The sequence below is a fragment of the Microcebus murinus genome, chromosome 18, assembly GCF_040939455.1.
Source record: "Microcebus murinus isolate Inina chromosome 18, M.murinus_Inina_mat1.0, whole genome shotgun sequence".
NCBI lineage: Eukaryota > Metazoa > Chordata > Mammalia > Primates > Cheirogaleidae > Microcebus > Microcebus murinus.
Window position 1 is genome coordinate 24,602,702 of NC_134121.1, and position 27,045 is coordinate 24,629,746.

Genomic DNA, 27,045 nt, shown 5'->3' on the forward strand with positions numbered 1-27,045 from the left:
TAATGAGCCAGGAAAGGTCCTTATGACCCCCTGATCTAGAGGCTGAATTAGAGACTTTATTTTGGGGGCAAGTTCATGGCTTTGAAGCTTCCCATGTTGAACTCATGGGGCATGGGGTTCTGGGTGGCCAGGAGAATCATCCGATATCACAAGAATTTAAAAGGCAGTTTCTTACTGTCAAGTTACTTCTGACTTCAGAGACAAAGCATCGATGGAACCAATCCAGAAAAGAGTTCTCATCTAGGCCTTCTTGTTGTACAACCAAAAGACTCGCAGCTGATGTTTATTTTTTCTCTCCAAGGCTTGGGGGTTAGCAGCTTTATAGATAAGGGCAGTCCTGATCGTAAACCTAGCTGCTTTTGCACAAAGTGGTAGAGTTAACCTACTACCCCTTCCTCCCTTAAATCCTGATGTTTGCTTCTTTTCCTTACTAATACATGTCCTTTGTGGCATTTTTCCCCCTAGAACAGGGCACTTTGGTCTGCATTAAAAACCCGTTCAGGCAGATATCTTTTCTCCTCTGTGACTTTCATAATGGAGTCTGGGAACTCTTGCTGCCTCTTGGTCGGCAGAAGACGCTTCTCCTGTTATCCTGACATATTTTTTTTTTTTTTTTTTTTTTGAGACAGAGTCTCACTTTGTTGCCCAGGCTAGAGTGAGTGCCGTGGCGTCAGCCTGGCTCACAGCAACCTCAAACTCCTGGGCTCGAGTGATCCTTCTGCCTCAGCCTCCCGGGTAGCTGGGACTACAGGCATGCGCCACCATGCCCGGCTAATTTTTTATATATATATCAGTTGGCCAATTAATTTCTTTCTATTTATAGTAGAGACGGGGTCTCGCTCTTGCTCAGGCTGGTTTTGAACTCCTGACCTTGAGCAATCCGCCCGCCTCGGCCTCCCAAGAGCTAGGATTACAGGCGTGAGCCACAGCGCCCGGCCTATCCTGACATATTTTTAAAGCCAAACCTCTTTATTAAATTACCAAACCATTTTTTTTGCTGGCATTAAATTCTCCAGCTTTAGATCCTTCACATTCCTTTCACTTTAAGTTGACATATAATTACTTTGCTTTTTCTCAAATCATATTAGAGTATATAGGTATGCCTTTTGTATAGCAATCCTGCAGTCACATAAAAGCTGCATTTTCAAAAGGTATTTCACAAAAAGTGCAAGATTTTCGCGCCTGTTGGCACAGCTGCAGTGACGGCTTCAAGAATTTCCTTTTCTTTTTTTTTTTATAATGGTCCTTATGCTGGATTCATTTATCTTAAAATGGCAGGGAACCACAGCTACAGACCTCAATCTATGGTACATATCAAGCAATTTAACTTTTTCTTCTAATGTGATGACATTTCTTTGCTTCTTGGGAGCACTTCCCTCATCACTAGTGGCACTTCATATAGGTCCCATGGCGTTATTCAAGGTTTACAGTATTGCACTAAACACTATGAAAAACACACAAGAAACACAAAAGTTCACTTTTTACTGTAATACACAATTTCTGGAGAGGCGAACTGCTCACACAGAGACGATTAGCATCACATGGTGTTTTAAGTGGATACTCACAATACTTGAGCTCATCAAAACAGCAATAGGCAGTGGCTACAAAATTATTACAGTAGTATAGTATGTAGTACAGTTAATTTGGTGCAGTTTTGATTTAATACTGCATCTTTATATTTGTTTACATTTCTCTAGACCGTGAATAGCACCATGTACAGTTTGTACATGTATACAAAAGTTTGATGAATTTTATCTTTTTATAATAATTTTTTTTTGTATTTTATGGCAGTAAATGATGAAATAGACTAGGATCTATGTACATTTTATGCATTCACGACATAGCCAACTTTAATTTTTTTGATATTTCTAGGGTATGTGTTTTGTCTGCAAGTTTTTTCAAATTGTTCAAAATCTCCAAAAATTTTTCCAATATATATTTACTGAAAAAAATCTGTGAATAAGTGGACCCACACAGTTTAAGCCCATGTCGTTCAAGGGTCAACTGTACAGAGAAACCTAAATTCTATCCACATTACTATCTCACTTTGATATTATAAAAGGAAAGATAAGAAAATATTAGAGAGCCATTAAAGGCATAATCACACCACACTGAACCTTTCTTTTTGACAGAAAAAGAAGGGTTAGAAGATCTTGGAGAGAGAACATGTCACAGTGTTCCAAGAATGGGGACTATGGTATGGGTGGGCCTCAGGGAAGTGGAGCTGATTCATGGAAAGTTGTTAGGAACTGAGGTGGCCTTCTCTGGAGGTATTTGGATTGCCTTCCATGATATTCCTGCTTCTCCCCACTTGTCTACTGAGTTTCTCTCTACCAACGTGGTGCTAGTTAGTTCCAAGTGACAGACTTTGATTTCAGTTTCTGTGGCTAACTGGCTCGAGTCTCTCCATCCCCCAAACGCACTGGCCTGGCTAATTTTTCCAAGTCAGGCCCTATAATACCTAGGTCCTGGGCTAATCTGTGACAGTCCCCCACTCCTACCCCAATCCAATCAGCAATGGCTAAGGTGAACAGAGTCGCACAGTATAGAACATGTACATTTAGGGCAGACATCAGGGCATAAGGTTGTTACAGGACAGATACTAGTATGCATCATTCAACAACTACTGAGTGTTTGCCATGTGCAAGCCACTATTGTAGGAATAGGGAGTATATCTATTAACAAGATTGGCAAGGTCCCTGCAAACTTTTGGAGGGAGATGAGCTTTAAACAAGTAAAATTATAAAATCACAGACTATGTTAAGTGCTAGGAAGGAAATGAGTGATGTGGTGATTACTGGATTGAAGGCATGAGATTGCTTATAATGGGATGGCACAGCAGCCTTTCTGTGGAAGTGCCCTTTAAGCTGCAACCTGCAAAGGGAATATAAAGGCTTTGAGGTGGGAAAGAACTTTGCATGTTGGAAGAGGGGGAAAAAGGAGCCAGCTGAGCAGAATAAGAGGCAAAGTGATGAGTTGAAGTTGGAGAAGTAGGCCACATTTTGCAACACTTTGTGGACCACAGCAAGAGGGATGCTCACCAGACTCTCACAAGGCCCAGAACATTAGCACACACACAGAAGATAGGAAGAATCTGAAAATGGGGAAGAATGGCAAGACAACTGCAAGAGGGTGAGTGGGAGCTTTGGGTGTCATTGAGAATGTCACACTCCTGAGAATGACTTATATTATAGTACTACTTAAGTTTAGGGACATTGCTTACCTTATCAATGCAATCAATGACAAATGACTACTAAGCAGTAGTTTGTGATCCCAATGATATAGCTTTTTGTGATCCCAATGATATAGCTTCTTAGTATTACATAATGAAGATGCTATACAGAAAGAAAATAACATTTAGTTACCATGCCACCATATTATCTTTTATCCTTACGACAACCTTGTCAGCTAGGTTATATTATCCCTATTTTCCAGGTGAGAAAACCAAAGATCAGAGAAATTAAGAAACATGCTAAAGACACCAACTACTAAGTGGCTAGCCTGAAATTTAAAAGCATGTATTGGATCCTCCTTCCCTTACCGTGGATGACACCTTGGGCAAATCTCCTGAATCCCTTTTATGTTATTTTGTAGTAATTAAAAGTCTAATCCAGCCCAAACCAAAACTTCAATTTCACATCTGATTTAAAGCTTCTCGGTTCTTTGTCAGGCAGTTGAAAATTTGTGTTTAGTCTGCACTTTTTCTCTTTTTGTTCTCTTTCCTTTTTACTCTGCTGTTTCTAGGTCTCTTCCAGGGTGAGGGAGTTTGGGGAAGGTCAGAGAAGTAGGAGGGATCATAAGAAAAGAGGTAAAGGTCTCTCACATGACTGATGACATCAGAGGCAGAGACCTAGGTACTGGTTCTTTCTTGTTGGGAGCATTTATGGGTTCTTTAGAGGCTCTACCTGTGGACCTGAAGATCCCCCTTCAGCCACTACCTCCTGAAGTCCACATTTTCAGACCCTTATTACTGGGTCTCCTCACTCTAGCAGGTGATCCCATCGAGTAGATCCCTTCAAGAATGTCCTGAATAATCTATGTATGCAACATCTGCTTGGCCCATAAGAGTCTTGCTATACCAAACACAGGTAGAGGAGGCTGCCCCATTGCTGCCCTTTCTCATTGTCTTATTGCAGAGAGAGTATGCCAGCCATCTTCCCTAATTCAGAATTCTGCAGGCCAGAAGTGGCTTATCATCTTCATAAATGTGCATGAAGGATCTCTCCAAACTCCTGGAGGGATATGTCTGATTCACCTCAAAACTCTTACTATGGGCCAGGTGCAGTGGCTCACGCCTGTAATCCTAGCACTTTGGGAGGTTGAGGTGGGAGGACTGCTTTAGGCCAGGAGTTTCAGAATAGCCTGAGTGAGAGTGAGACCCCGTCACTACAAAAAGTAGAAAAATTAGCCAGGCACGGTGGCTCGCCTGTAGTCCTAGCTGGTCGGGATGCTGAGGCAGGAGGATCTCTTGATGCCACTGTACTCTAGCCCAGGGGATAGAGTGAGACCCTGTCACAAACAAATAACAACAAAAAACTCTCACCATGGTGGTTGGTGAGAAGCAAGACTTACCAGCTTGGGAGAAAGATCTAGCAGGCACTCCTAATCTTTTGTAATATTCCTTCTTTGTAATGAGGTGACTTTGAATTTTTATGTCTCTCTGATTGAAGCTGGAGGTAGAGAAAGGTTAAAAGACTTGTCTAGTCACTTCTTAGCAAGTTATTTGGAGAGTTAACTGATAACTCTTCTTTAGAAGGTGGAGATACTTATGCTTTGTTGTTCTCAGCTTTGGAGTTTTACAGCCCATTAACATTTTGGCACAATACCATTAATTGCACACCAGATTGAGAAGGGAGGAATGCCTTTTTTCAACAAAGAAAGGTTCAGTCTTGCACTGAAATTCATGGACTCTAAGAGTTGGGAGAAATTTAGAGGCCATTTAATCCAACTCCCCATCAAAGTCATGAATTCTGTTTACAACAACTTGATGAGATGTTATCCAGTTTTCATTTGAACACACCAAGAATTAGGAAGGCATTCCCTAATCCTCAGATCTCAGCTCTGTCAATCACTATTTGAGCTTCACCAAATCACTTTAACTCCCTCAGCTTCCTCATCTATTAAAGAGGGGTAAAAATATCTTTACAAAACATTGTTGGGAGGATAAAAGGAGATAGATATATAAATTGCCTAATCCAGTCACAGAGGAGTGCAATGTTGGTTCCCTTTACAGGCCCTTTTATGGGACAGTATATTTTATTTTTGGAAGTGTCATCACCTAGGGAAAGGTCTTCCTTATATTGACCTGTCTCTGTACAGTTTTAGCACCTTCCTTAAGTTTAACCCTAAGTGGTCACATAGAATGTCTTTTTCCTTTCCACACGGCATCCTCACAGGTATCTGTGATTTTACTTGAAGGAACTGGAGATACTGGAAATCTGTTTTGTTTTGTTTTTTTCTTTTTTTTTGAGCTGCGGAGCTGGGGTGAGTCTTTTGTGTGACTCCCAAGAGGTATTTATTTAATGAATGGGACAAAGATGATATTTCATCTCATAACGTTCAACGCGTTGCCTCAAGATTGAACGGGCTGCTTGGGAAAGACAGTTTTTGCTGATACTGGTGGCTTTATCACAGGCTGGCCAGCATCCTGTAGACTTCAAGCCTGAAAAGAGTGTGTGTTTGTGCGTGTGTCACGCAAGCGCTGTCAGAGACTCGAACGCATTTGAATAGTGCCATTCTTTGTCAGCTACATAGCGAGCACTTGATAAGGTCACTTATTGCCCTGAATGGTTAAACGTGGAAGCTACAAAGACAGCCAAACAGCTTTCTTTTCTTTTTCCCCCCCTTATCCCGATTTTACAGCTGACAAAGAGCTTTCATTGAATACTTAACCGAGTACTCAAAAACTCCTTTCAAGGGTGCACAAGGGGAGTCGAAATCAAGAAGCCTCTTTTGAGGTGGGTGGGGACGAACCTTGGACTCCAGCACTTGGGTGCCGCCTCTTTTTCTCGCGGGCGGGCCGCTAGGCGGTGCTGAGGACCTTGCAGCCCACCTGCGGGGCGCTCCTGGTCCCCCCTCACCCCCGGCCCCCGCCAGGCCGAGAGACTACAACTCCCCGAGTGCTCCGGGAACGGAGGCGCGGGGGCCACAGCGGGAAGGGACGCGAGGGCGGGCCTTCCGGGTGTGTGTTTCCGGCGTCGACGGCCGTGGCCGGGGACGGTGTGAGAGCGGTAAGATGGCGGCGGCGGCGGTGGTGGAGTTCCAGAGAGCCCAGTCTCTACTCAGCACTGACCGGGAGGCCTCCATCGACATCCTCCACTCCATCGGTAAAGGTCGCCGCGCCGTCTTCTTGGCCCCGCTGGCTCAGCTCGGCTTATGTCGGTCGGCGGCAGCACCGAGGGGCCGGGCTAGCCGGCTCTGGTGCTGCTGACTCACTGTGTGTGAGGGGGGCCGGGCTGGGGGCACAGGCCGCTTGGAGCTCCCTGGAGCCCCCCGGGTCACCCTCTGATGGGAAGCCCCGAGGCAACCCCTGTGTCCACTCGCCGGCTGCTGACTCACAGTGGGATCAGCGTGGGGTGGGAGAGTGGGCCGAGCCGGGGCCACCACCCCTCCCCAGCCTTGTTCCTCGCTCTGGCCCGCAGGAGCTGGCCGGGACCCGAGAGCAGTGCCTGCCGGCAGACTGAGCACAAACTGGTCTGAGAGTCTCTAGTTGAACGGCCTTGGCGAAACCCGCTCAGGAGAGGCATTTCCCGCCGTTGTTATCAGCACAGCCTGCTTGGGGTGGGAGCGCGAGCGCTCGCTCTTCTCTTGGAGTTTCCTTCCACGGGACGCGGGGAGCTGCTACTTCTCCTCAGCCCCCAGCGGAAGGCTCCACTAAAGGAGGGCCGCTTTCTGAATTTGGGAAATTCGGGGGTGACACACACTTCAGATTGACATTTGGTTTGAAAAGGTGGCCGAGACGTTCCTCTGCCCCGTGTAGAGTGTAAGAGTTAGGTGTTGTGGTAGGACTGCCTGGCTATAGGAGGTGACTAATCGTTCAAGTCTCCCCTGTAAAAGGTGTTGGAAGTGAGTTGAGGGAGTTAGCTGTCAGTCCGCGGAGTTCTGGGAACTCTTTGGAACCAGCTGGCTGCACATTGCCGGAGAAAATTAAAGGAAATTTTCTTAACGCTGTAGTGTGGTTGCTTTACACCTGCACACAGGAGAAATGGGAGTCCCAGCCAGTCTCTTCCGACAGCTTTCTGCTGGGAGTCAGGCTTGAATAGAAATAAATGTATAATGACAAGACAAGGCTTTTAATGTTCATTCATAAAGGATTCAGTTAGAGCATGGACTAGCTCTTCACGTGTAGTAATGTGACCTTTTTAATGTAGTTTGAGAAGATTTGAATCGTATCAACAAGTAGTGTGAGAATGCACCTGTATCCACTTCCAGGATGTTGACATTTGTGTTGACTTACTTAGACTGTTGAATTTTGGTACTCAAGACTTGCACAGAGAAAAGACAATGACAAGATATTGGTGTCTTTACCATTGGGAGTACTAGGGAAGGAGAGGAGGCAGGGGTCAAGATACATCTTTGAATGAATGATAATTGGTAAAGGGCGTTTCATTTTTAACTTCTGATCTTGAGTCAGTTACATTTACAGAATCAGAGTCATCTCAGTCGCTGTTACATATATATATATATATTTTATTCTGAGTACACAGTAATATTTAGAACTAATGTGAGAAGCATGAATTTTATTTTTTGTGCCTAGAGCCTAATGTTTTGTTTTTCATAAAGTAGAAGTTATGTTAAACATTAATACAATTAGAGTATTTCTTGCTTGCCCACTATACTGGGAGAGAGTTCCTGAAAGCTTCTCTGTTACGGCAAGTTAGAGTCAGGATGGTTGACAGCCTTAACTTTTTCAAGAGTCCATCATGGAGTATCAGAATCTTGGTTTTTGTCAAGTCATGATGCTTTGCAAGAGAAGTAGTAACTAGTGATGAGCACTAAAATTATCACTACCAACTTAGAGAGGCTATTCAATGTTCGAATGTTAGAATAGTTATTAGCAGTTGAAAGTGGGACAGATAGCACAAAGTTATTTTAACAGGACCTGAATCCATTATAAAGCAGCAGTGTCTCTTAAGTGTAACTGTTCAGGATCACATCGGGGCTTTGATAGGGTTGTTTTTCCTGCTTGGCTTTATAGAACTGTTTCTCCCTAACACACTCTGCTGAGGCTTTGCACAGACCTACTGTTCATTGAAAGGCTTTTGATGTTATAGTCATCAGCAGCTTGGTCATTTGATTTTAGTTTGTGGCAGGTAAATGCATGGGCATGTTTAATATCTTCATGTGACATAGTGACTGGCATGGGTTTTAGTGCGGTAAGTATGAAGGATTGTTTTGTTTTAATTTTGCTTTAACGAAGTGACCACAACAGAAATGCAGTATATGTGGGTAAGCAAAATTCTGATGGATAGAATGAAAAGGCACATTTGAAATCAAAGAGAGGAATCTATTTTATGATTTACATGGGACATGTCCTACATGAATACATGACCATTTTATTTTTTCTTGTTCAGATATATATATATTTTAAAGCTATTTAGAGTTTTGTCTTTTGTTACATATGTTTGGGTTTGTAATGGGTCTCGTAAGAGTGAAATTTCCCACGGTCTTCATTTTTTTGTCAGAATTTTAAGAGGGTTTGCATTTTCCTCTCCCAGTGAAGCGTGACATTCAGGAAAATGATGAGGAGGCAGTGCAGGTCAAAGAGCAGAGCATCCTGGAACTGGGGTCTCTTCTGGCAAAGACTGGACAAGCCGCAGGTAAGTGCTACAAATGTATTGTATCTGAGATGCTGGATGGAGTTACTGTTTTTTGTTGCAGTGAAGGAACATGGGACTGCCTCCACACACTGAGTTCATTGATGTTATAATTCAGTTTTATTTTCTTGGCAACTTGTTGAGCTTCAGTTTTTTAGCAGGAAGTTAAGTGACCTTTAAACTCAGTTCTTTCATGGTAGAGTTTTGTTCTGCAAATGAGGGAAAATTGTATTTTTGTTGGGATATAGTAATCTGTGATTCTGGGTTTTGAATTTTCACTGTATTTCCTTATATACAGGCAGCAACAGTCTTCAGTGATTTTGCTGAGCAGCTTTGATGTATTTAAGGTAGATAGTGATTTTAGGCCCATAATTTGAAAATGACTAGGGACTTTGCATCCAAGTGACTCACTGTTCTTTTTTTCTGATACAGAATGAGTAAGACATTAAATGGAGCTTTCCCAAGACTTCTCTACTGCTGCCTAGGACTTTGTGCATATCATTGCCCAGACATTCTAGTTGTAATTGAACCATTGACTGGCTGGGCTGTAGATGATATTCTGATGATGGGTGTATCCATGGAATGAGGAGGGAGTCTAGTTGACCAGGAAGGACTTTTCACCAGTAAAGTGGTAATAGTATTTAGAGAGAAGTCTGCTTAAACTTCAAATGGGTAATTTTTGTCAACTTTAAAGTGAATTTGGAGCTTATTTGATGAGACTACATTAAGCTCTGATAAGTAACCTCATGAATCACTTTCCCCCAAATTGTGTTGTTACTCAAGAGAATGAAGGGGATTAGTTAGCAAAACTTCTTGAACTTGGGAACTAAAGATCTTTTCCAGTTAAGGATAAGTAATTTGTTAATTATTAGGCTCAATCAGTAGAAAGTTAAGTAAATATGTACAAAATTGTGAGGATATGTTTACATGGGTCTTGTATCTTATTTAAAATAACATTTTTAAGTAGCCTTAAGACTAACTATACCTAAGTGTTTTTGAGTGCTAACTATGAACTATTCTTTTGAGTACATTACATGGTTTTAGCTTATTAAATCTTTGTAACAACTTAAAGTAGATGCTCTTACCTGTTTTACACATGAGGAAACAGCACAGAAAGGTTAAAAAACTTACCCAAGCTCACTCAGCTAGCGACTGGTAGAACCAGGATTTGAAACTACATAGTCCCACTTCAGGGCTCATAGCCTCATGGCATCATGGTTACTGCTTTTCTGTAGTTATCTAATTACAGATTATCACTGGTGGGTGATGGCTTTTTCATCATAGGCTGACTTCCCTACTATTTAACATATGTATGGATTCCTTTTGCCTGTCAATTTGAGCTTAGGAGTTCCAAAACAGTTTTGATAATTAGTTCATGTAAAATGTAATTAATAAGGTAATTTTTCTGAAAGAATTATAAAGCCAGGTGAAGTGATTTAAGATTTTTCTGTTGTTCATATATCCAAATCTCTGCTTTCCTTCACTGGCATGGATAATTAGAAGCAATGTGTAGTATACAGTCATGCTTTGGTAATTTTCATCCAAAAATGCTATTATCCTATTTTATGCTTATTCTCCCTTTATTTCTTATCCTGTCTGCCTTGTGACTCAGTACATGAGAAGTTTGGAAGTGTATTGCTAAACCTGTTGGAATTTAATAGGTGAATTATAATATAAGGACTTTCAAAATTTTTTCCATGTTACTTATCATTGTCTTCTAAGAAAGTTTGATGAATGTAGGTATACACAATAGAAACCCTAAGGAAGTCTTGGAGCCTACGTTCATTTACCTGCCTTTGCTTTTAATAATTGTTAGGTTTGTATTGTTTCTTTGCTTTGATTTTGAGCTCCCTAAGGATGGAAAGTATGACTGTTCCATTAATCTTCAGTTGGTTTTATTATGCATTTAATATATGCGTAGCACTGTGCTAAGTACTCTACTCAAAAAGTTTAAGATAAGATCCCTGACCAAAAACAGTCACTTGGGAATAAAACAATGTCTAATGTGGAGTAGTGATTGGAAGTAGTTCCTAGCATCATCAGACATGATGCCTATGTTCACCATTTGCAGACTTCATAGCTTGAAACTCTTAAAAGGAATCTTCTGAGTTCTGTGAACTAAATTCTGATGACATAATTGCAGAAGTCAGTATGATTTTATGGGAATTAAAAAAAATTAACTCAATATGTATGAAAATGGAAAGTAACAGGAAATATAACCAAGAATGAATGTAAAATGGGTAGTACACTAAAACAGAAAATGAACTGAGTTTTTTGAAAAACGGCCACTAACAGATCATTTGTTTCTCTGTTGGGATAAGAGTAACAGTGCTTAGAGAAAATAATGCTAGCAGGTGCTAGAGAGAAAGGCAGACTGCTTAGCTCATGTTTCGCTTCTGCCTTTTCTAGGAAGGAAAATGATTTTCAAAATGAAAAAGATAGAAATAACACCAGAGAGAGAGAGAGAGAGAGAATTAAAACCAAGGTAGGTGAGAGAAGAGAGAGCAGATAGTCTATTTAAATAAGTTCAAGTCTCTGGGCTTTGACAATTTTTGTCTCAATATAAAAAAAAGTTCTAGCAGATATAATTATAGTGGCATTTATTATTCTTAGAAAAATCATGGAGGGTGGAGAGGTATAAGGAAGCTGAGGATGGGCAAATGTTATTCTACCTTTCAAAAGGGTAATGAAAATATTAGACCTAGGTATTACAAATGGTAATCAATGGTAAAGTTCTGGGACAAATTATATGATAGTCACATTTACATCACTTTTTTTTTTTTTTTTTTTTTTTTTTGAGACAGAGTCTCACTTTGTTGCCTAGGCTAGAGTGAGTGCCGTGGCGTCAGCCTAGCTCACAGCAACCTCAGACTCCTGGGCTCAAGCGATCCTTCTGTCTCAGCCTCCCAAGTAGCTGGGACTACAGGCATGCGCCACCATGCCCGGCTAATTTTTTCTATATATATTAGTTGGCCAATTAATTTCTTTCTATTTATAGTAGAGACGGGGTCTCGCTCTTGCTCAGGCTGGTTTTGAACTCCCGACCTCGAGCAATCCGCCCGCCTCGGCCTCCCAGAGAGCTAGGATTACAGGCGTGAGCCACCGCGCCCGGCCTACATCACTTTTAATCACTTAAAATAGTGGGTTTATTATGAATAGATTATTCCAAACTCATCTTAGTTCTCTCTTTTTGGTTATCCTTCTCAGACAATATATAGATTTACACTGGTGTGCCTGCCATTTGTGTGTTTTTTTTGAGACAGAGTCTCACTCTCTTGCCTGGGCTAGAGTGCTGTGGCGTCAGCCTAGCTCACAGCAACCTCAAACTCCTGGGCTCGGGGCTCAAGTGATTCTCCTGCCTCAGCCTCCCAAGTCGCTGGGACTACAGGCACGGTGGAGCGTGCCTGTATAATTTTTTCTATTTTTAGTTGTTTGGCTAATTTCTTTCTATTTATAGTAGAGACAGGGTCTCGCTCTTGCTCAGGCTGGTCTCGAACTCCTGAGCTCAAGCAATCCTCCTGCCTTGGCCTCCCAAAGTGCTAGGATTACAGGCGTGAGCCACTGTGCCCGACCCCTGTCACTTGTTTTTGTAAATAAAATTTTATTGGAACATGGCCATGCCTATTTGTTTCTATATTGTCTATGACTGCTTTTGTATTATAATGGCTGAGTTGAATGCTTGCTACTAAGACCATATAATCTGAAAAGCCAAAAATATTTACTGTCTGGCCCTTAACAGAAAAAGTTTGCCAGCTCCTGGATTAGAGGAACAACATAGACTACACATCTGATATAAGCAGGGTATTGGAACATTGCCGTAATATTAATATGACAGGTATAGGTTATGAGCTTATATTGGGCTGAATAACTTTCTAAAACATGTTAATAAATGGATCATTTATCAATCTGGACAGGAGTCTCTAGCATCATGTCATAGGGATTTTTCCTTATTTTTCTGGTCAGCATCTGGCATTATGGTTAAAGCCATTTCAGAAGGCATGCTTATTTTTGTAGATGACTAAGTACAGTAGAGGACACAACTACAGTTCACAGTTATTGCCAAAGCCGGGAAGATTCAATTCAGTTGTGATAAGTATAAAGTTATACAAAGTATTTTTCAGAACAGAGGAAGTTGGGGAATTACCTGTTTGGACAGTGGTCTGTGCAAAAAAGACCTTAGTAGACTCAGTCTGAACAAATAGTGCTGTTGGAAAAATAAAACATGCTATCTTGTGTTACACGTGGTGGCCAGATCAAGAGAATTAAGCCTCTTGCTCTACTGTCAATCCCTGTCTGTTTTTTTGTTTTTGATTCTTGGTACCAAACATATCCCAAGTGGTACCTTTATAAAGTAGAGTTTGTTCAGAGGAGAGCAGATAATGTGATAAGTTATTCAGGAAATCTTGGACATTGGAGGAACAGTTGAAATAGCTAAAGATGTTTAGCTTGGAGAAAGGGAAAGACATAAATGATTTGTAAATATTTGAAGCAGTGTGGAAGGTGGTTTGGCCAACAGTGGAATAGGTTGCCTTCTGAATATTTTTGTCACTGTAAATTGTTCAGAATTGTTCAAGCATAGTAAGATTTGCTGTGGGAGAAGGGACTTTTTTTTTTAAAGTCATGGTCTCCTATCACCCAGGCTGGAGATGGCACAGTCACAGCTCACCACAACTTCGCATTCCCAGGCTGAAGTGATCCTCCTGCCTCAGCCTCCTGAGTACCTGGGACTGCAGACAGGTCCACTACACTCAGCTTTTTTTTTTTTTTTTTGTAGAGATGAGCCTATATTACTCAGGCTGGTAAGCCTGGTCTTGAACTCCTGGCCTCAACTGATCCTCCCACCTTGGCCTCCCAAAGTGCTGGGATTAGAGGCATAAACCACCATGCCCAACCTAGACTACTTTTAAAAAGCTACGATTACGGCCGGGCACGGTGGCTCACATCTGTAATCCTAGCACTCTGGGAGGCTGAGGTGGGCTGATAGCTCGAGGTCAGGAGTTCGAAATCAGCCTGAGCAAGAGCGAGACCTCGTCTCTACTATAAATAGAAAAGAAATTAATTGGCCAACTAATATATATAGAAAAAATTAGCCGGGCATGGTGGCGCATGCCTGTAGTCCCAGCTATTTGGGAGGCTGAGGCAGCAGGATTGCTTGAGCCCAGGAGTTTGAGGTTGCTGTGAGCTAGGCTGATGCCACGGCACTCACTCTAGCCTGGGCAACAAAGCGAGACTCTGTCTAAAAAAAAAAAAGCTACGATTACATAATATAATTGCAATAAATGCAAAAGGAAGTTGAGAGGGTGAAATCACTGTATACTGGAGTTATCATAGAAGACTCAGTAGGTCTTTAGCTGGACCTAAAAAGATATCTTAGATTTACATAGGTTGAGAAGATGGGAAGACATTTGACATGGGATTGTGGCATAAGTACGGTTTGAAAGCAGGGGTGTATAGTCTGCGCAGGTGTGAATGGGTAGCAGAATGGGAAAAAGTCTTAAACATTGGGAATCAAAGGGCAGTACAGGGGAGTAAAGGGAAAGATGAACTTTTCTATTCTGTATAAAGTTCCTTAAGTACCTGACACAGTCCCATGCATTTAGACTATTCAGGCAGATGAAGATTTCAGAACCCTGAATTAGCATTCTCAGGAGGGTAAGGTGTGCTTGTCCTGAATTAGGGTTCTCTGGAGGGTAAGTCTACAGTTGGAGAATATTAAAGAGGCAGTGGCACTAAAGTAATTTTAACCTACATTCTAAAAATACTTCCTTAGTTTAGTTGAAACATTCTTTAATTTTTGCTGTTTGACCAGCACATCTCTAGTTTATTGTTTTAAAGGTGCTCCTTTAGAGTTCCTGTACTATCCTCTTCTTCTGTAAGGGGAGAAGAGCTCTATGTTAGACACCTATTTTGGTCATAGTTTAAGGCTTAGGTTTTGAAGGTTAATGAGAAATTTTAAAAGGATATAGCAGAACAGTAGGGCGAAACACCCAAACTTATGTGAAAAGTTTATTCAGAAGAGTGCTAGGGAAGTGATATTGCTGAAAGGCTAAACTGGGGAGTACTGCAAGAAGAGAGGAAAAAGGGAACTTGGAATTGAAAACCTCTGTCTGTTTAAGGGGAATTGCTAAGGCAGACTTGGAAACTTAAAAAAAAAAAATTATTCCTATAACCTGATCATATTTGTTGGTTGTGAGGAAGTGATTTTGTCCAGGGTGGGCAGGGACACAGCATGTTTCATGTTCCAGCTAGAAAACTGTTTTTTTGAGAATAAGAATACTTTGCTTGTTTTGCATCATTAAAATGGATAAATAAAGCAGAGGTAAGAGCTTTTCCCGGGCATTCATAGTGGCTGAGTAGGGAATAGGATACAAATTTGGCATATGATGTTAACTTATTTTGCTGCTCTAGTACCTGCTGGCAACGCTTTAAACTAGTAAGTTTCATTTAGACTGATTCCAGTGATGTAAGTACTGATTTTTATGATCACGAGTCAATTTTTTAAATGAGCATTTTGTGCCTACTGTTGATATATACTTTTTTTTCCCCGGAATTACCTTTCACACAGAGCTTGGAGGACTCCTCAAGTATGTACGACCCTTCTTGAATTCCATCAGCAAGGCTAAAGCAGCTCGTCTGGTCCGATCTCTTCTTGATCTGTTTCTTGATATGGAAGCAGCTACAGGGCAGGAGGTAAGCTATGTTAATGTCAGAAAGTAGACAATATGGAAAAAAGTCTGTTTCAGTGTAAGAAAAGGCTGCCTGCACTGTGGTACTAATGTGGAAGGGACAGCTCAGAGGACAGCTCAGGACTTATCATGTCAGTTTCTCTTTGTTACAGGGCATTTGATACTTTGGGTCTGTTCCATGCTTTGCTTTGTAAGTGGAGATTGTCAGTGGTCCCTGGAATCCTCATTACATCAGGGTCACAAACTGATTCTTGTCTTTGAGGTATTGTATTGCCACACCTTTGTAATGTTTTCTGTGTCTGTGGTACCTTTCATCTTGTGTCACAAAGCTCCTTGTGAGCACTAATTAAGTCTTGTGGCATCCCTTCTTGGCATGTTTTGTTCTGCGTATATGCCTTCATTGAGAGGTGAGCATCCATTTGTTTGTGTCTCATATGTGCAGAAATGACTCTGGTGTTCTTGTACATGTTTTCTACAAGTTGAGACTAGACCCTGAGCTGTACTGAAGAATGCCTCCCTGGAATCACTGAACCTTTTCCAACCTTTTCAAAGGTAGCTGTATTTTCTCAATTCAGGAGGAGACACATACCAAAATTAAAAATCATTTTTGTAAAAAATGGCAGATTCAAGCAGGATATATTATAGTTGCTTGAGTCTGTTTGTAGGAAGAATATAGTTGTTTTCCCTATGGATATATTTCATTGAATACCTGCTCTTTGTTAGGTACTGTTACAGGTACTGGGGATGCAGTTGTAAAAACAATGTCACTGCTGTCATGGGGATTATATTTTAACTGGGAAGGCAGACAATAAACAAATATATAAAATGTCAGATAATGTAAGGATGAGGGCTGAAATTGCTAGTTGGCTATATGTCCGATTGTTTGCTGTAGCCTATGTGGGTGTACAGGTGAAAGGTATAAAAAGGCTATAGTAGCATATTGAGTAAATAGTGAGGAATTTCAGAACCCTAGGACACATGGATCTCATGTTGGAGTCATGTCTTTTATAAAATTGGTTTCTTTAGTGATTCTTTGAAGCTTAGTTTAAACACCATAAACTAACTTCATTTGTAGAAAATTCATTTGTAGAGTGTTCTTCAAATTCATTTGTTTCTGGCAAAACTGTGTTTCATAATAGTAGATCAAAAATATTTAGATAGCTGCCTTGTGATTTTTATTAGGAGTATTAGCCTTATCTAACCCTTACTTTTTAAAATTGTACTTTGTTCTCATGAAAGTGAAGCCATCTTTTGTTTGAAATAGGATACCTTAACATAGACTGATCAATAAATGTTAGATTGAAATTCACTAACAAATGTTACTTGGAGGCAGAAAAATTAATTATGCAGGCCGCTTTTTTGCACACTGAAGTCTCTGAAATTTGTCCCTCCCCATAACATAGACTTAATGGGTAGAACTGCATTTGTTTAATGATCATTTTTCCTATTCCTTTGTGGAAATCTATTCTAGTCATAATTTAGTGCTCGTCTGTAAGTGCCTTGTGGGATTTACTGGCCTTTGTTATGTGGTTCCCTGTCTGGTGGGCCTCCGTTAACTATGTTTGTACATTGCTGTTTTCATTGCATGTCTCAACTAGAGACCTTTCTTCCTTTTCCAAGCTACTCTTAGGCATTGTATCATTTTATTGTCAATGTCATTTTAGTGTTAAGTAAAGGCTGTCTTTTTGATGATTAGCAATTTAGCATTAATCAAGAGCCAGAGTCTTTTTTTTTTTTTTGAGGCAGAGTCCAGCTTTGTCACCCGGGCTAGAGTGCAGTGGTGTCATCATAGCTCATTGGAACCTCAAACTCCTGGGCTCAAGGGATCCTCCTGCCTCAGCCTCCCGAGTAGCTAGGAATACATACATGCACCACCACCCCTGGCTAATTTTTTCTATTTTTAGTAGAGACAGGGTCTCACTCTTGCTCAGGCTGGTCTCAAACTCCTGACTTCAAGCAATCCTCCCACCTTGGCCTCTCAGAGTGCTAGGATTATAGGTGTGAGCCACTGTGTCCAGCCAAGAACCAGTTTTGTATCACTGAGCTAGGACTTCTTTTAATAATTTTTGTGGAGTATAGGTTATTTGCTTGTTTTGGAACAAATTTTGAATCATACAAATTGTCTTACCTGTACCTTAAACTCAACATGACCAACCTTAACATTCAGTCATTTGTTAAATTCTGTCAGTTCAACCATCTTCATGTCTGCTTCTCCACCTCTTTTGTATTTGTTCTGTCTTTACAATTACTATCCAGTTTGGTTCTTTATTTCTTACTTGGACTACTGTAAAAGCTTCATTCCACCATTGTCACAGAATATCTTACCAAGTAGCCCTCTGATCATTTTATTCCTCTCCTTCTCTCACAACTTGAGCCTTTAGTGGCTTTCCATAGCCTGCAGAATTAGCCAATGAATGGTCTTTTATGATACAACCAAATATAGTAGTCTGATCTGCTGGTACTCTGCTAAGCATATCGACCATGTCAGCCATGTTGGTTGGATGGCTGTTTGTCAAACAAGCCCTGTGTGCTCCTCATGCTATACCTTTCCCTTCCACGGTTCCATCTCAAGTTCCACCTCTTCTGAAATCTTTTCTTACTGACTTTAATGTGCTCTTAACTCTTTTAGTCACTCACATATTTTGTACATGTTATATTTCTAATTACTCTGCCTTGTATGATAATTACATTTGCCTTGTCTTCTTTATTGTAATATAATCTTATTCAAGTGAAGCACTATATACCTTTCTCACAGGGCCTTCCCCATTCCCAGTACAGTTCATTTCCTTACCTGTAGCCACATCTGACCACATCTACTATACTAGTCTCCCTTTTTACTTTTGTTATTGCTGTAATACTGGCCTTTTGCCCTACCCATTAAACTCTTCTGGCCTTGGCATTTGTATACATCTGGATTGCTCTCAACCTGATCTTAACGTGGGTTTTTTCTTTATATTATTTCAAGTCTTTGCTCACATCTTACTTCCTCAGAGACCTTCCTTGATCACCCTATCTAAAACGCTCTATCTCTGCTTACTTTTCTTCATATTTATTTTACTAGTTTAATGTCTGTTTCTTCCTTAGAATGTAAGTTCCATAAGATAGCTACTTTGTCCTCTTCACTGTTGGATCCCTAGCACTTTGAGGAGTTTGTCTCAGAGGAGCTACATAAGTACTATTAATATTTATTGAGGGAGTGTATGTACTATGCTTTTCCCATGGTAGTTGCTCAGAAAATACTTTGTTGAATTAAGATCTAAGTTCATTGAGTTGAGATGTAAGCATGGGGTGTTTTTTTTTTTAAATTTTTTATTTTTTGAGACAGAGTCTCACTTTGTTGCCCAGGCTAGAGTAAGTGCAGTGACATCAGCCTAGCTCACAGCAACCTCAATCTCCTGGGCACAAGTGATCCTACTGACTCAGTCTCCTGAGTAGCTGGGACTACAGGCATGCACCACCATGCCTGGCTAATTTTGTGTATATATATTTTTAGTTGGTCAATTAATTTCTTTCTATTTTTAGTAGAGACGGGGTCTCGCCCAAGTTGGTTTCGAACTCCTGACCTCGAGCAATCCACCTGCCTTGGCCTCCCAGAGTGCTAGGATTACAGGCGTGAGCTACCATGCCGGGCCAAGCGTGGGGTGTTGTTTCTACATTTGTTTGAATGCCTCAAGGTGTCTGACTTGGAGAAATTGGATATAGTCTTCATTCTTGGTTATTTTAAAATTCTTTGACTGGGTGATGGGAAAGGATAGAGGAACAAGTCCTAGATGGAGGACTGTCACAGTAGTATTGAGGCTGGAGGCAAAATAGGAAGTTTTAGAATATCGTTAAGAGAGCTAGAGTTTTGTGTTAAGGAGTTTGGTACTAAGAGTATGAGGGAGGGGATTTTCCTTCCTTTTTCTGTTTGGGGGCTAACCATAAGTCAGATAGATCTATATCTGCAGAACTATTTTCAGCTTGCTATATTCCCAAAGTTGATATGATTCAGATTAGGGTCTGGTCATTTGCAGTGCTAAGGTTCTGGGCCCAGAAACTGAGAGCCTGTGTGTGGAGGAGTAGGAGGATGTGCTTGACAAGGGGAGAGGATTAGACAAGTAGGGTGAAGAGGACAGAATGAAGACTGAACCACATCTTTGCCAAATAGTGAACTGAACTTCTAGAATTAAGCTTACTTTCAAGGGGTCTCTAGGGAGTTGCCTATAGGAAGCCATTTTTTGGTGTAGTCTGCCTAACTGAAACACAGCAGCACATTTTAAGAAATCTTACATCAGAAATCATGTTGTCAAAACAATTGTTTCAATGGAAAAATGGGGTTTGTGCTAGAGAATTTCAGATTTGGAATAATAGTTATTTTCCCTCTATAGGAATTCAGTTAATTTAAGGTTTGGTTTTCTTTTAAATGATTAAATGTATTGTTTTAAATGAAACTTAAATATCTAATTTTGACCACATCAAGTTTTTGTACTTATTTAAGAGCATTTCTCCAGAAGCATGGACTCCTTGTATATTTTTATCCCCTTTATCAGTCATTGATAGCATTAACAAAGCACAAAGCCTTTCGAGCAAATTAGCTGTATAGCAAGGGTAGTGCCTTTTAAAATTTCCTGGAACTGAGGTGCTGGTTTCACCAATTACAATTCTAGATCATGTAAATCATGTACTCTATAATTGATAACAGATATCTAGTTCATATTGTAAAAAATCCTTCCTCTAGGAGAAATACCTGTCCACTTTAACTTAAGGCTGGGTTAAGGTACAGAGAGCACTGGAGATAGGGATGAGTTCTGGTCCTAGCAGCTGATATGTGACCTTAGGTGAGTCACTTAATATCTAGACTATCAGGGAAATGGGGGCAGATGAATTGCAAGAGTAGAATTTGGTGTTTATTTATTAGTGATATACTTTAGAGCAGCCATGCTTATATTTCAGGCTACAGACTCAGGAACCCAGGCATTCTTTTTTATGGGGGGGGAGGAGGGTATAAACTATTTATTGAAGTATAACTTATAGAGCAATGTATATACCTAAGTCCCAAGCATTCATTTTTGCATCATTTGAGAAAGCTCCCTGGGTGAAACTATAGGAGGCATCTCTTAGCCCGAGTCATGTAGGACTAAAGACTTGTGTATTTTCTTTGCCAAAACTATTCAGCAAAATATTTTTAGTTCCATATATATCAGACATCTAACTTTGAGTTTAGCTTTTCAGAACAAAACTCAAAACTCTGAAATTGTGATTGGCTTGCTTTTATTTCAGTTTTTGGTTCTTTCTTTTGGTAGAATATGAAGTCAGTTGAGTTTATAGTTGGAGATTAGGTAGCCACCAGGGGGCTCCAAAGAGGAGTTGTAAAGGTTTCATTGAATTTCTTACTGGTGAATGCTCCAAATAACATATAATGTCATCCATCAATTTATTTACTGAGCTTGAACTTAGGCTCAAAAGGCAGAAGATTTTATTAATTTGAATTATTGTCCCTTTAGTTTTCCCTCCTTACAGCATTTCTTACAAGAACTTTAATACATGTTGTATTAGAAGTTAGTTCTCTGGAAAGCTCAGTTTCTCATTTCATTTCTTTTTGTCTTATGCTCTGATTAGTGAGCTTAACACAAAACTTGCAGTTACAGAATAAGATCTGTAGGATTTAATATATACTCTGTCAAAGCTAATATGTCAAGGGTACCTGATGGCATGCTTAGACTGTGTAGGGTTGACCACTGCTTTGAATCAGTTACCTGGCTACTCTTATTAATTACCAATTAATAATTTGTACGTTACATCACTGCTTCAGTGGCAGATAGAACTGGGGGTTTAGAGTGCCTTTAAATTAAAGCTTAAAATCCCTTTTAAATGTTAGGCTAATTCTAATTTCCTTTTCCTCCCTCTAATACAAGCTAAGTTTACTATATATATTTTCTGTAAGAGCAATGATGAATTGGTTAGTTTCACTACTAGAATTTGAAAAGGAAAGAACTAACTGGACCTTTTGAGTCTTCAAGCAACTGTTAGGAACAAGGCATTTGTGCTTAGGTTGAGAATTTCTCCCCTCTGTTACCTGTGTGTTCACAATAATATACAATAACATATTGCTGTTGCTATTTCTAACTATTTCAGGGAGAAATTTTTGCTTTAAAAATTCCTAAGCCAAATATAGCCCTACATTCCAGGGCTATATTTGTTGCTATAAGTTCTAGGTCTCTCCTGAGTAGGTAGAAGAGGAGTCTTGAAGGTGAAGCTATTTTCCTAAAGAACACTATCTAAGCACAAACATTTTATGTGTTAAAAGCCAAGTTGATTCTCTATAACAGTATAACCATTAAACATTGAGATACTGTGATCATACACTAACTAGAGCAAAAACAATAGAGTTTTTGCTCTATTGTAAGCAGGGAATATGTAAGGAGGAAATTAAAGATATTTTCCAAAGCATGGTTTGTGGAAAGAGTCTGAGGACATAATGTTGCATGTCTTTCCCTGTTGCAGGTTGAGCTGTGTTTAGAGTGCATTGAATGGGCCAAATCAGAGAAAAGAACTTTCTTACGCCAAGCTTTGGAGGTATGTTCCACATTAGCACTGATTTCAGGTCTCTAGGCATTATTAGACAGACTGTGAATATAAGTAATACCATCCTGGTCAAAAGTAGTTTCAGCAACTTTGTAATTACTCTGGTATCCAAAGATTATTGATAGTAGTCTCATTGGTTGAAGTTTTGAGACGGATCTGCTACTCAGAAATAAGCAGCAACAACATAAAGTTAACAGTTGCTGGCTATAATAGGAGGAAATACCGTGGGCTCAACAATTTCTTATGCTGAATTTGATGCTATTGTCAGGACTTGTATATTCAACAGTAACAGTTCTGTGACTGTTAATCTTTGATTTCTTTCTGTGGCTTTTTTTTCCCCTTCTTCTTTTTAATCAATGCCTTTTCTCTTTCCTAGGCAAGACTGGTGTCTTTGTACTTTGATACCAAGAGGTACCAGGAAGCATTGCATTTGGGTAAGTAAGCTGGTAGAAATTAATAAGTCATCTCAGCTAGCTAAATGAACGTATTCTAAACCTGGTTACTCTTATTAATTACCAATTAATAATTTAGATTCTGCCTGCTTCTAAGAAAGATTTAAGGTGGCTTACAATTCTGCATCTGTCATGGAAAACTGATGTTTAAAGTTCTAAGAAACTAGCTAGAGTTAGTTTGCCAAATTTAGAGAACAAAAGGATAGTTTTTAAGTCTACTTGAATTTAGAGTAGTAAAACCCATTCCATTTTAATAACGGAAAATTTTCCAATGTGTATCTACATTTTGCCTATAGCACTGTATTAAATTCCAGATTTTTTAAAATTGTAAGTGTTTTACTGGCTGTCATATTTACTATATGTATTTATAATTATACTTAAAATCTTTTTTTTTTTTTTTTTTTTGAGACAGAGTCTCGCTTTGCTGTCCAGGCTAGAGTGAGTGCCGTGGCGTCAGCCTAGCTCACAGCAACCTCAAACTCCTGGGCTCAAGCGATCCTTCTGCCTCAGCCTCCCGAGTAGCTGGGACTACAGGCATGTGCCACCATGCCCGGCTAATTTTTTATATATAGTTGGCCAATTAATTTCTTTCTATTTATAGTAGAGACGGGGTCTTGCTCTTGCTCAGGCTGGTTTTGAACTCCTGACCTTGAGCAATCCGCCCGCCTCGGCCTCTCAGAGAGCTAGGATTACAGGCGTGAGCCACCACACCCAGCCTTTTTTTTTTTTCTTTTTGAGACAAGAATCACGCTCTTTTGCCTGGCCTAGAGTGCTGTGGTATCAGCCTAGCTCACAGCAACCTCAAATTCCTGGGCTCAAGCAATGCTACTGCCTCAGCCTCCTAAGTCGTTGGGACTATAGGTGTGCAGCAGGATGCCCAGCTAATCTTAATTTTTCTGTTTTTAGTAGAGATGGGGGGGGGGTCCTCACTTTTGTTTAGGTTGGTCTCAAGCTCTTGACATTAAGCAATCCTCCTGCCTCAGCCTCTCAGAGTGCTAAGATTACAGGCATGAGCCACCTTGCCTGGACCTGTTTTGGAATTTAGACAGATTTCTTTTTTTTTTTTTCCTATATATATTAGTTGGCCAATTAATTTCTTTCTGTTTATAGTAGAGACGGGGTCTCTCTCTTGCTCAGGCTGGTTTCTAACTCCTGACCTCGAGCAATCCGCCCACCTCAGCCTCCCAGAGTGCTAGGATTACAGGCGTGAGCCACCGCGCCCGGCCATAGACAGATTTCTTTATCCTGAGTGTTAGGAGGGTGGGAGAATAAGAGGTTACAGTATCAAGGTATTAAGATTATGGCTAGCAAAGGAGTATGTATCTTTTCTTTCTTCAGGTTCTCAGCTGCTTCGGGAGTTGAAAAAGATGGATGACAAAGCCCTTTTGGTGGAAGTACAGCTTTTAGAAAGCAAAACGTACCATGCCCTGAGCAACTTGCCGAAAGCCCGAGCTGCCTTAACCTCTGCTCGAACCACAGCAAATGCAATCTACTGCCCCCCTAAATTGCAGGCCACCTTGGACATGCAGTCAGGTAACACCCGTAGCTACTCCTGGGATGTGTTTCTTAGAGCACATCTTATCTTATAGGTGGGAAGAATAGAGGTTGAGGCTGGAGAATAAAACTGGTTGATTTGGCTCAAATTTCTTCAAAGAAACCAATAATAAAGCTTACCTTTTTTTTTTTTTTTGAGACAGGGTGTTGCTTTGTTGCCCAGCCTAGGGTGCAGTGGTGTTGTCATAGCTCACTGCAACTGCAAACTCTTGGGCTTAAGCTATTCCCCCTGCCTCAGCCTCCCTAGTAGCTGGGAATATAGACATGTGCCACCATGCCTGGCTAATTTTTTTGTGTTTTTGTAGAGACAAGGTCTTGTTCTTGTTCAGGCTGCTCTTGAACTTCTGGCATCAAGCAATCATCCCATCTCAGCTGCCCAAAGTGCTAGGATTACAGGCTTGAGCCACTATGCCTCGCCCAGAAAGCTACCTTACAAACCAGCTGCCCCCCTCCTACTAACTGCCTAAATTATCTTAACATGCTTATCAGTGTTTGAACAGGCAACCTGTTAGAACCAAACCCTAGAGAGGTCTCACTTAGGCTTAAAACACTCCCTTGACATTCCTCTTAGCTACTTGGAATGGTAGCATTTCTCTTCAGAATTGGCCTAACACAACTCTGTTGTCTCTTGGAGACCTTTGTAAAGTTTATTGGACTTTTCCGAAGGGCCTCAGATCATAGCTTAAGGGAAGATACCCCAGTTTCAACTGAGTATAGTACTCAGCTTTCTGATGGAGTTGGTGAATGTTGGGGCTAGGAGGCCATGGATTGGCAGGTGGAGTACTTTTATTTATTTATTTTTTGAGACAGAGTCTCACTCTGTTGCCCGGGCTAGAGTGCCATGGCATTAGCCTAGCTTACAGCAACCTCAAACTCCTGGGCTCAAGCAATCCTCTTGCCACTCAGCCTCCTGAGTAGCTGGGACTACAGGCATGTGCCACCATGCCCAGCTAATTTTTTTCTATATCTTTTTAGTTGGCCAATTAATTTCTTTTTATTTTTAGTAGAGATGGTCTATCAGCTCTTGCTCAGGCTGGTCTTGAACTCCTGAACCTTGAGCGATCCACCCACCTCGGCCTCCCAGAGTGCTAGGATTATAGGTGTGAGCCACCATTCCCGGCCAAGTAGGCATCATTATTGAAGAGACATTGGGATTGGAGGCAGAACACTAGTTTAAAGCGCTTGTGTTACCTCTCATCCTTAAAAGATAATACAATACCTGCCATTCTTGCTTCTTGGGGATGCTAGGATCGGGCTTTCCTAGGTTGACATTTTGTTGTGCTGATTTCTAAATGTGTGACTTTGGGCAAATTACTTAATTTATCTTTAGCTTTATTCTTAGCTCTCCTATAAATTGGTGGTAGTAATTGTATTGCCTCATAGGATTGTGGTGAGGATTAAATGAGATGATGAATGTAAAGCTTTTATCAAGCTTTTAACCAATTGTTCGCCCTTCATTTAAGCCACTGCTCTATTAAATCTATTCTCCACCTTTGTGGTCAAGAGAAGAACTTGCATCTATTTTTCAGAGGAAATAGAAGCCATTCTTATTTTGAGCCCTCTTCTCTTTCCTCTACAGAATTTGTATCATTATCTGTTTTTACCCCTTAATCAAGGGTGATCTTTCCACCTTTTTGTTCTTCTTGGTCTTTAGTCTTTCTTCTCCTCTCAGCTCTTCTTAGTCTTTGAGGTGCCCCAGCTGAAAACCCACAGCTCTTTTTACTTTTTAAGTTACTTATCTTCCCCTTTCTGTCATGCTTCTGGAAAAAATTGAAAGAATATCCTTACTTTGGTGTCTTTATTGACTCCTAGAAAGAAGTCAATAATTGCCTTATAATCTCTGACTTTTGGGGGTAACTCAACCTTGTTAGACACCCTAAGCTTCTTTGAGATTGTCTTCTCGGTTCTCCCTGGACTAATTAGCAGCCAAGCTTTGCTGTTTCCTTTTCCTTCTGACTGCCCCTTAAGTGTTGGTGTTCCTCAGTGTTGCTTTCTTAGTTCTTTTCCCTTCTTGTTCTCCCCATTTTCTGTCTAATCCCAAACTCTCCTATGGCTCTAGCTGCCATGTAACACTAATGGCCTCATCTAGATCTCCGATAGCTTCCCTCTTTCCTAAATTCACTCTTTCCTAAATCCTAGATCTAGATTTCTAGCTGCTTAATGGACATACATACCTAAATATTCCATAGGTATCTATCTTAGTCTCAACACATCAAAAACCAAATTTATTCCTAATGTTCCTTTCTGCATGTCCTTTTAGTTAATGGTATCATTATTGATTCAACTGCTCAAACTATGGTCTTTGAAGTAATTTTGACTCCTTCATCTCATTCATCCCTCATATCCAGTTAGGTACCAGATCATGTTCAGTTTGTCTCTAAGTATGTCTTATCTTTTCCATCTTTATAAGCTACTGCTCTAATTAAGGCCCAGACTACTGGAGTCATTTTTAACTGGTCTGGTCTAACTTGTCCCTAGTCACTTTTCTCAGTCCATCTTCCTTACTGGCCCCAATGTTATTTTTCTGAAACACAAATCTGATAGTATAACTCCTTTGTTTAAAATTCGCCAATGGGTCTGCATTAACCTCAGCTTAAACTTTACTCTAACATGGCATTCAGAAGGAAGGCATTCTTTGGTTTTCGTTCTCATTTGTGGTTTTCAGTCAGAGTCACCACATAACTTCATACTCTCTGGGTACTCCATGTTATTTCCTGCTTCTTTGCCATTGTATATTTATTTTGCCTTCTCTGCTTGGAATTCCCCTTTCACCTGTCCCCATGGCAAACTCCTACACATCCTTCTAGATACAGCTCAGATGTCTCCTCTATAAACCTTCCTCTGTACTTTCTTCTTTGCTTTTGGACTTCCCTACCAAAGGAAATCCTTTGTACCTATTATTATACCAATCTCCTTGTTTCTGTTTTGGTGACCATCTTTCCCACCAGACTGTGAGCCTCTTTGAAGGTCTTA

At 40.5% G+C, this 27,045-nt stretch overlaps 1 protein-coding gene across 1 annotated transcript in view; it reads left to right on the plus strand.

Annotated features, from left to right (window-relative positions):
- Positions 1-6,167: 6,167 nt before the first annotated feature.
- The window catches only part of PSMD11 (proteasome 26S subunit, non-ATPase 11), a 30,982-nt gene continuing 10,104 nt past the window's right edge, over positions 6,168-27,045 (plus strand). The window contains exons 1-6 of the mRNA XM_012736109.3: positions 6,168-6,326; positions 8,718-8,819; positions 15,382-15,506; positions 21,986-22,057; positions 22,443-22,500; positions 23,857-24,051. Coding sequence (XP_012591563.1) covers positions 6,236-6,326; positions 8,718-8,819; positions 15,382-15,506; positions 21,986-22,057; positions 22,443-22,500; positions 23,857-24,051 — 643 coding nt within the window. The 5' untranslated portion in view covers positions 6,168-6,235. The remainder of the gene's footprint in view (positions 6,327-8,717; positions 8,820-15,381; positions 15,507-21,985; positions 22,058-22,442; positions 22,501-23,856; positions 24,052-27,045) is intronic.